Here is a 10,565-nt window from a genome sequence, read left to right on the forward strand (position 1 = left end):
ATTTCTATCTACAATTTTCCTTATTTATTTACGTAGTATTTACGTTTTTAACTTCCTTATAGTGATTATATCTCCTAGCTGTTTCACAATTTTGCACACAATTAATTCCTAAATCAAAGCAGTCTATTGAAAAATACGTTGATGTTACAAAAGTATCAATAATATCTGTTTGCATCTCGAATCAGTCGATCACATCCAACGTAAGATATCCATGAAGATAGTGTAGACGAATTTATATGTAGATATACAGCATACAAATAATGGCCTAACAATATATATAAAAACGGCAACCAAGGAGACCTACAGAACAAGGCCCTTTTATATACCATACGATATGATTGAATGTTTGTTGTTTGATGTCCATCTGGAGAATTTTTCATTCATATGGAGACGCCACTAATTGCCGGTGGAGATATTTAACCTAGCAAGATGTTACATTTTAAAGTTCAAATACCGAACGCTTATTGTATCTCGCGCAACATTTCCAGCCATTCTGCTAATACTACGTAAGTGGATATTCAATTGTTTTTAAATTACTATAAATACTACCTAAGTGCATTTGCACTTTTCTTCGCCGATGGATCCTGTAATTACATCCGTTTCTGTTTGCATTGTGTTGCTTTTACAATAAAGCTTAATCTCCTTTAGTCTGAAATAATAAAAGTTTTTGTAACGTACATGGATCCCTTTATTTTTTTTTCTGAAGTTTAAATCTGACTGCAAAATCAGTATCGTCAAAGACGATCAACTTGTGACCGAAACCAGTTTAATTGTGATTCCTTTGGCAAAAGCACTGAGTCTCATTAAATAATAACCAGTGAGGATTTTCTTGTTTTGCGTGTACGCTACGTTTTGTGGCTAGGAACAATAACGGGTCAGGCTTATCAATCATTTTTTTAAACTTCAGTGAAGGTTCCATGAAAGTTGTAATTATGCGAAAATTTGATGGATTGTTAAGGATTCTTTGCATAACGTAAAACGACCTTATTTTATGTAAATGGTAATAAGCTTGAAACTGTTCATTTTAGATATTACAGATTGTCATCCCAAGGAATGTTATTGTTTATATCTTACAAATGGATCAGAATTTGACTTGGATATTTTTATAAATATTTCTCCTCTTATATCTACATATGCAATTGTTTCCCTTTATATACACATGTAACACTACTGAAAGCAATGCGTATCTATAACAGTATGATACATTTCACACAATAAAAGTCATAATCAGGCAAATATAAAATATGAATAAGTCACAAATCTAAATATAAGTTTACAATAAGGTATCATTTTAAAAACATCTATCAGGCTATAAATACGGATTGATACGAGTTCAAATTCACCATAAAGCCATTTGGGCTTTATGGAATTTTGATGTCGTGACCAATGTGTAATTATATTCCGATGGATGTTTAAAAATGATACCATATTTCTTAAGTAAATACTAACATTGTTTATATATTGGAAAACCACAGGTTAATCAAATATAATAATAACAATGAATCATTGAATCATTTTAATGAGGAATTGTTTTGTGTATTTCATTCTTATTTTAGGGCTTTCACACGTCTTCAACGCATGCGTAATATCAATTTATGATTCAACGGTGTATATATGTACTTTATCATAGATACATTGACAGGTCAAGCAGATAATCTACCATACCCTTTTTTTCTTACAAAAATATTAATTGCTATAATTCTAAAGAACTTTAAAAAAATTTTAAATCACCAATTTTTTCAAAAGTCTATGATATCAAAACTAACAAATTTTTAATATTTTATACAAGCATTCCTAGCGATAACTTAAAATCAAACCTTTGATGAAACATATGGAAATAACAAATGGATTCAAGATAAAAAGTTTAGTTTTAAAAAAATTTAAAAATACAAAATAGGAGCAGAGCAAACATGGACCTCCAAAACATCAGAGGTGGGATCACTAGTGCCATGGAGGAGTGAGCATCCCCAGCCTACCGGTCACACCCCCCTTGTGCCCCTTTTCATGATCGGGAATAACGGGAAAATCCGTCGTCAATTCAATGTCTAAATAATGGACTAACAGTTAGTATGAAAAACGTCAGTCAGCATTTGACTCAATGATAAATTATATTTGCTGACAAAGTCATTGTATCGATCATACTATCGATCATACAACTTACGAAATGATGATTTTAAACGAGACTGCTGATATTCTTGTTTCATCAACTTGTTTGTCAATAATTTACCTCGTTTTAGAAAAATGATATCATAGGCAACTGCTTCTTCAATAAAAACGAAACTTAGAATATTTTCACATCTTATGATTTGAAATCAAAAAATTTACACTGTTAAAAACATCCTGATTTTACTTTGAATCTGGTATCAAAAGGATGCTGGCTTTATTCATTGACAACAATAATATCCTTATTCTTCCCAAACCAAGTTTTCAAACAAACTGTTGAAATTCCAATGGGCAGTGCTTATGTTCATTTACTAGGTGATCTGTTTTTAAAACATGCTTTTGAAGCATAATTTTATTAAAATAAAAAAAAAATTGACATAAGAAGAAGAAAACACTAGTCTTGTTTTTGCCTTCCATACGATATTCAGCTATATTGACGATATTTTATTAATCAGATATACATGTGTATATAGTTATTTTTATTCATATATAGACTTGATATATCCCAATGAACTTGAAAAAAACATCACAGAGTCTACCACGCCTGTATCGTATTTGGTTATTTTATTGACTATAAACGATAAGGGCCTACTAACAACTAAATTGCACAATGAGATAACTTCTGGTTTCATATTTCCTTTCCTAATTTACCTGCTTATGGTGTTTATGTTTCCCATCTTATTCGCTACTTATGAGCTTGCTCTGAGTACCATAACCTTATAAAGTGAAGTATGCTACTCACTGATAAGTTAATGTTACGGGGATTTAAATAACCTCAATTTTTTGTAAATCCGTTGGTCGTTATAAAAATATTGTCGGCAAATATTATCTAGCATTTGGTCGTATTTGTGCTTACTTTTTTCGTAACTATTTTTAGGCGTTTTTTTTTAAATGTATAAATTTCCTTCTCTTTGTCAAAACATAGGGTTCACGTCGGGTGTGACCGGTCAACAGGGAATGCTTACTCCTCCTGGACACCTGATTCTATCTCTAGAATTCCACGCTTTGGGATTTCTAGAGGTCCGTGTTTATGTTTTCTTCATATATTTGCATTGTTTTAAGATAAAAGTTCGATGACTATTCCTTTCTTTGCCTTTCACATTATTGAATACAAGTGATGTTTGTCACAGTGTAAAAAAAAAAAAAACAAGAGAAGTGTGGCAAACATCCAGATTTCCCTTCTCTTCCTTTTCTGTAAAATAAAGGTACTTGCAATCAAGTAAGTTAAATGTTGTACATTTAAAGATAACTAACAAGCAATCTGAAATGGCATTTTTCGAAGGAGTTGATTAATGGAACTTTACTAAAATGGTTTTATGTAATCATCAATTATCACCTATTGGTTTTAAAGGATATTCTAATTAAAATACATCAACAACAATAAAGAAATCAATGGCAGGGAAACAATCAGAAACCTTTGATTTATTATATTAGCACATTCATGATATATAAATAACAGCTAAATAACACCTACTTTTGATTTTAAAGAAAAGATCAGAGAACACAAAGAAGATTCTTTTATTCTCGGAAGGAACTCGTCTTTGTTACTTAAGATACAAATAGCTTAAATATTTCAGTACGAACATATTGAAATATTATGACGAAATTCAGTATCAAAAACGCAATCAAGAGTAAAATAAAGAGAAAATAAATGAGACATATACAATCATCACAGAAAAAAAAATTAATCCAACTACCAAAGTCTAAGATGATTATTATTGAAGTTATTAGAATAATATACTTTCTTGTTTATTAAGAACAGCAGAGATCCACAAAACAAATTCTAAATACTAAAAAATGGATTTTGCCATGTTAAATAACATTTCTGATCCGAAGTTGAACTCATGGTGAATGTCCTTAAGTTTCTTTTTTAAGCCCTCCAGCCATTATCTGTGGGTTGTAGTTTTTTTGAAAAAGGTGTGTGAATCAATGAAAATCAAACAATATGTTTTTGCTCCACTGAAAATTTTCACGATTTTTTGCATTTAAAGAATACATGTACCTTATACCTTTAATAGCATTAACGTTTCTTATTAGTACTAGTATGAGCGCCTCTAATAATTGTATTCATTAGTTCTTTACTTTTTCACTTGAATTAATGCTTTCATTAAAATAAAATGAAGATGAGATAGCTAGCCTACCAATTGCAACCTTTTCTTGTTGTTTCATTTTACTCCACTATAAATAGCAATCGATTTTACACCGCCGCTTGTTGTATCTCTGATACTAAACCGTTATGTTACTAATAAAGTTGGTCTTATGGTATGCGTTCTTAATTTAGAGAGGACGTAACATCTTTTCGATTGAGGTTCAAAAAAAATTAATACGGTAAGGAAATCATTTTTAGAATTTTCATTTTATGTAAATTTTATAAAAGTGCTTTATTTTTTGCCATTTTTAATGAAAAAAAGATGACTTTTTAGATAAATATTGTTATGGAACCTCATATCTTTACAGTATTTAAAGCAACAAATTTTTAATTTTGTTTAAACAATCCGGAGATTTTAGTATTGATATTGATGATTGGTTTAAGATGCTTGAAATACATGAACGTCATCTTACACAATTACAAAAAAAAATTTGAATTAGTGTTTGGTCCTCCTCACTTCCTCTTAAAATATCACAATGTCTCCCAACAAGTTTTTATCAGTATTATTTTACAAACTATCGTCTCAGCCTGATGACCTTTAAGTTTTTCATCTGTGACCAAAAGAAATCATTTAACATTGTTATGATTTATAACTTAACTTCGTTCCGAAATAACACCTTCATACCTTTTAAACTGTTGCAAAAATTGCAAATAAAGCTAATGCTGTCCTGTCAGGCAAAACATTAACAAAGTGATGAAAGGTCGTTTGTATGTTATTTTGATCTTTGGGTGACTTCATGTTTTTTCTTTATGATAAACAGCTACGGGCATCTAAATCAACTGATACTTTCCTGTCATTTTTTCAATACTGAATAGAAGTTCCCAAAGGGCTCTTAAAGGATGAGCCTTAAAAGAATTATACAGTGGTGATAAATTCAAACAGATAGGCATCGCAACAAAATGGGCTTGTTAATCAAGGGAAAACACGTATTCGTTCTGCAACTTCACAGACTCGGAAGCCCTGATAAGTTCGCTTTTTAGAAGCAATCGGAAATTAATTCGCAAACTTTCACTTTCAATTGCTCCTTTGGGGCTTTCTGGTATTTCTAACCTTCAATTGTGCTGCAGAGGTTTGTTCCAGATTTTGTATTAAGAAATTCATCACGCTTTACGAAACTAGTGTAGCAAAACCTGAGTTGACTTAATATTAACCACTGAATTTTTCATTGTCTACGTTTCAAATGGATATGCATCTAAAATGGTAGAAATTCTTATTCCTGCCTGCGAGTCGCTGTGGTTCTAGCACTTACGTAGCTGTTCGAAATTTCTGCCGGATGTTTAATTTAGATGTGTCCTTCGGATGAGACCGAGTAAACGAGATATATGTGTCGCATTAGGTGCTGGTACGATAAAGATCTCCCATTGCACAATTGCCTCGGGTGTCGAGTTTAGGTCTAAAATTGCAGCCTTCCATTGGCAAGTGATGACGTCTCAATATGAGTGAAAAGTCAAATGATAGATTCGATACTTGACCATGATGTATCAATACCAATAACATGAACATTATTTACATTGGATGTAATTATTTTGATTATTGTTGGAACAAAAAACAAACATTGAAATAATTGATTCTTATAATGAAATAAGTGAAGATTATGAACAGGGTTGTTTTTGAAAAAAAAAAATCTTTCAAACAATAGGAATCCATCAAAAAACGACATGAATCACAGAATATAGAAAAAGGTGACATCAAGTACCTAGGAGAAGTAAGCATCTCTAGTCGATTAGCCGCACTCGCCACAAACCTTATGCATTGATCGGGTAAATGAACACTCTTTAGTCAAATTAAGTTAAAAATAAAATGCCTTAACATTTGTGTGAAATGTTAAAGTAAAATACCGCCAAGTGAAAAGTTGCATTTCCTTACAAGTTCATTTAAACGAACATAAAATTTACAAAATACTGACTTTATCGAAACTAATGAAATCCCTCTGATATCAACGTATTTGTCGGGAGCTTGCATCGGTTTAAAAATTGAATGTGTTCAGAAAACGCTTTTTATTTATTTATATTTTTCTTCCTTGAAACTATGTTCGAAGAGATATGCAACAGAATAAAGGAAAATAATTCTTGAAACATGACAAAATTCACAGTTAACTAGAAACCTATCCGTCAAATATCTCTTTATGATGGAAAAAGTTTCATTTATATTCAATGAGAATTTGACTGGTAATTGAATGAAACAGCTGATGAATAACATATGTAAATTCTGCAAGAAAATTTTGAAAAATACGGGTTAGAATTGACAGTCTTTCAAAATTGATGTATTCCATAAACCAAGTTCATCATGCACGCTTGCCTTTTTATGCAAAATTACTGTAAAATGAGCTACTAGATGCATATTTAAAAAGTATAATGTCCAAATAAATTGAGGCAGAAAATTTCTTTCGGTTTTTTTTCCTTTTAGTTTCAGGCTATTATTCAATAAAGCAAAAGGCTAGCATATTTTGTAAAATTACAGAAAATCTAAAAATATTACGAGTTAACTTTCCGATTTGAAAAAAAAAATTCGATTCTTAAATCTTTTCAATCACTGGTATATATTTCTAAAGCTATTAATCAGACAAGTTTCTAGAAAAACAACACATTAAAACTTATTTGCTTTACTGATATCATTTTCTTGTCATGTTATACTAAAAACTAAGTTTAAGTATTTTATTTTGTAAAAATTCCTAAGACTTAGAGGTAGTATCGTGATGGAAACACACGGAACAATATTTTCTATACATAGCTCTATTTTTATGTGTATTGAAAAATAAAAATATTATCAATCAAGCCCTTATTTCACATAAGCTTTATTTACATAAAACTAGTAATATATAAATAAATCAAGATCATCGACTTTTCATGTACATGTTTATTACTGATGAGTTACTCTATGGTCTTAAGGTCGTAAGTCCGAACTTCAGTCACGACTGACCTAAGTCGATGAAAAGTAAGAAGCAACAGTTCCTTTTAAGTGAAAGTCGCGGTCCTTTGGATGAGACCTTAAAAACGGGGGTCCCGTGTCACGACAGGCGTTGGTACGATAATGAGCCCTCAGTGTTAATCATAATGTCCCTTAGAGCTGAGTAAAAGTCTAGATTTGATGCCTTTAACCGGTACATACATGTACCTGTCTTCATTTTGGTGAAAATCGTAAATGAACATGCAAACAATCAGTCAGTCCATGATGAGTTTAGTTTTATTATGTATAGTATTCCAGACTCTATCAGTGCCTGCACAATATCTGGTAAAAATCCAGTAGTTGTAATAAATCCTACTTAGATTTATAATTATAAGTTCCCTTTTTGTCTTAATCTGTGTGATATACTTGAACTATCGATCATTATGTCTATGGAATTAGCTTCAAAGGTTGGCAGGTAATCTTATCTTGAGGTATTAATAACTATGAGAACGCAAATTGAAGCATATAATTCTACATGACCGGTTTACTGCAATCTGCACGGAAGTGTCATAGATTAACACATTTCTAGGAAAGTAACAAAGATAACGAAGAATTAAATGTGGCATTAAATACATACTTCATTATGCTGCAAGAATACTTTTTTCAATTTCAAAATCTTTTAAATCGCAATTTTGTAACATTGCGTTTTGAGATGAACGAAACTCTTTTCATACCTGCTCACAGAAGTTTGAAATGTTAGAACATTGTCAAACCTTTATGATTTTCCTGGATAGCATTTTATTAAAGAGAAGAAATGCATTTCATGATCGAGTGCCACTCAAACATTGCATAAGTTACACATAGGAGTAGTATACATAACTTTTCAATGACATACACTTATTCGAAATTAAAATTTAAAAAAATATGGGTTTTGTTTGACTGAATTGCATTTATTATCAATGATGATTTATGACAACTGTTTAAGTATCTTTTGTTTTTACATTGCAGGCCACGAACTAACAACCGCTTATCCAGTCGTATAAACCTGTTTCAATAAATTTCAAAACAGTTTGACGAGAAAGAAGATTGCATTCGCATCTTTTGAAGTATGGATAAAGAAGTATAGTTCATGATAGTGAATATTACCCATGCAAAATGGCTGAAACATTGCAGACGTTATCATCCATAACAACAGAGAGTATGCTTAATGCAACTACACCGGAGTGGAACTATGACTGTGACGTCAATGATACCAGAAATGGAACCACCTCATTTGGCATCTTTCCAATTACTGCAAAGACTGTCATATTAGTGACTTCATATTCTTTAATTTTTGTGGTAGGGTTAATAGGAAACGGGCTTGTTATATATGTTGTGCTAAGATTCGCCAAAATGAAGACAGTCACTAATTTGTACATCCTGAACCTTGCTGTTTCGGACGCATTGTTTCTGGCTAGTTTACCTTTTCTTATTGTGACAACAATCATAAAACACTGGATTTTTGGGACAGCCATGTGCAAAATTTACTTTGTGTTATTTTCCATCAATTTCTTTGCGAGTGTATTTCAACTTACTGCGTTAAGCGCTGACCGATACCTTGCCGTATGTCATCCAGTGAGGTCCTCCAGGTATCGGAATACAACCATTGCTTTTCTTGTATGTCTTGTTATGTGGTCCGTCTCGTTCATCATTATGCTCCCAATTATTCTATATTCGAACACATACGCCAACTCGGACACCAGTCATCAGACCTGTACCATAATGTGGCCAGAAGGTCAGGCTATTCCAGCAGACAAAGCGTTCACGTGGTACACATTTCTATTGGGGTTCCTTATACCAGTTTCCCTGATATCAGTTCTCTATATATCCGTCATATTACGTTTACAAAACGTTGGACCGGCCATCAAATCAAAGGAGCGAAAACGCTCACATAGAAAAGTCACACGAATGGTTTTAGCAGTGATATCAGTATATGTAGTGTGCTGGTTGCCATACTGGGTGTTTCAGATAAATTTAACGTTCCTAAAACGTGAACTAGAGGAATGGGAAATCTATCTTTTTAATGGACTAACTGTGCTACAATTCGCCAATAGTATGCTTAATCCTCTTCTGTACGCTTTTCTGAGTGAAAATTTTCGTCGCAGTTTTGTGAAGGCTTTTCAGTGTGCGTCATCAAATGATGTAAATAAGAGCCTTTGTCATGAGAACAGCATTTTCCCCAAATCTAGTCAAAAGAAGAAGACATCGGTAGAAGATAAGAAAAAAGCCGAAAAATTTGAGATGGCAACTATGATTACTACCGCTGAAAATGTCAACCACCAGCCAAAAAACGGAAGTGCCAGTTCTTTAAATGAAGGAGACGGGTTATACGTCGATAAGGAGAGTCAAACTCTTCAAGAGGACGTGTAAAAGCTGGGAAAAACTTCTGTTTTAAACAATTTTATAATACATGATAAAACAAAACAGTTGTTATTTTGTTTTACTGATTACACAGTTAAATTTTGTGTTGTGTTTTTTCAAGATGAAGTCCATTAACGAGACTTCAACACATTTGATAGTGTTTTTTTAGGATGATATTGTCTAGTTGTGTTGTAATTTTCATGAATTTTTCATTGTAAGATTTCTTTTCAGTTGTAGGCGAGGCGAGGAACTTGATAAAATATATCGACTAACCTCAACTTTTTGAGTTTGTTTAAGAAATCCACAAAAACGTCTTTTGATGTGTGTTGTTTGTTTAACTGTTTTGGAAAGCATATCCGTCATAGACCGTTGTGGTGTATTGTTTTGTGCGATCTTGTGTTATGAAATCTCAGAAAATAAAGAAAAGTTATTGAAAAATCTCAGCTTATTACTTCACAGGCTCATTTCACTGCTAATTTCAGCTCGAATTAACATTGGTGAACATTATAATTCATAAACGTCATAAGATGCAGCATTACGAGTGTATATCATAAACAGAAAATTATAATTAAGTTATCACTTAAAACCCCCTGCTATAATTTTATAAGCATTTACTAAATTTCCAAATATAGCCTTAACGTGACAATAACAGACCAGTTAATGTCCCCAGGAACTCAGCAAGTGGCATTTAGTTGTTTACTTGTCTTTTGCAGATGGATTTAACGATATTATTAGATTTGAACAAAAATATCAAGCTATAAAAGAAATATTCTACAGTAAAATCTACGATGTAATTTGGAATCAGATAAACTTTATTATCGTGCGATGTCTGGGAGGAACTAAAATCCCCAATGACCTCTGGATCCTACTCTCCATCGTTCATCAATGCAAGTTATTTTTTTATTATTATTTTGACAATTATCATCCCAAATTATGTGACCTGAAAATAAACTAAGCCAAATTATC

General features: G+C 32.1%; 1 protein-coding gene across 3 annotated transcripts in view; it reads left to right on the forward strand.

The window, feature by feature from the left end:
* The window catches only part of LOC134280500 (somatostatin receptor type 5-like), a 38,792-nt gene extending 28,755 nt beyond the window's left edge, over window positions 1-10,037 (forward strand). For all 3 annotated transcript variants that reach the window (XM_062762909.1, XM_062762910.1, XM_062762911.1), the window contains one exon: window positions 8,208-10,037. In XM_062762909.1, coding sequence (XP_062618893.1) covers window positions 8,355-9,608 — 1,254 coding nt within the window. In that variant the 5' untranslated portion in view covers window positions 8,208-8,354 and the 3' untranslated portion in view covers window positions 9,609-10,037. The remainder of the gene's footprint in view (window positions 1-8,207) is intronic.
* The last annotated feature ends 528 nt before the right edge of the window (window positions 10,038-10,565 follow it).

The sequence above is a fragment of the Saccostrea cucullata genome, unplaced genomic scaffold (genome assembly GCF_032062105.1).
Source record: "Saccostrea cucullata isolate Sc308-1 unplaced genomic scaffold, CSIRO_AGI_Scuc_v1 ctg673, whole genome shotgun sequence".
NCBI classification, from domain to species: Eukaryota; Metazoa; Mollusca; class Bivalvia; order Ostreida; family Ostreidae; genus Saccostrea; species Saccostrea cuccullata.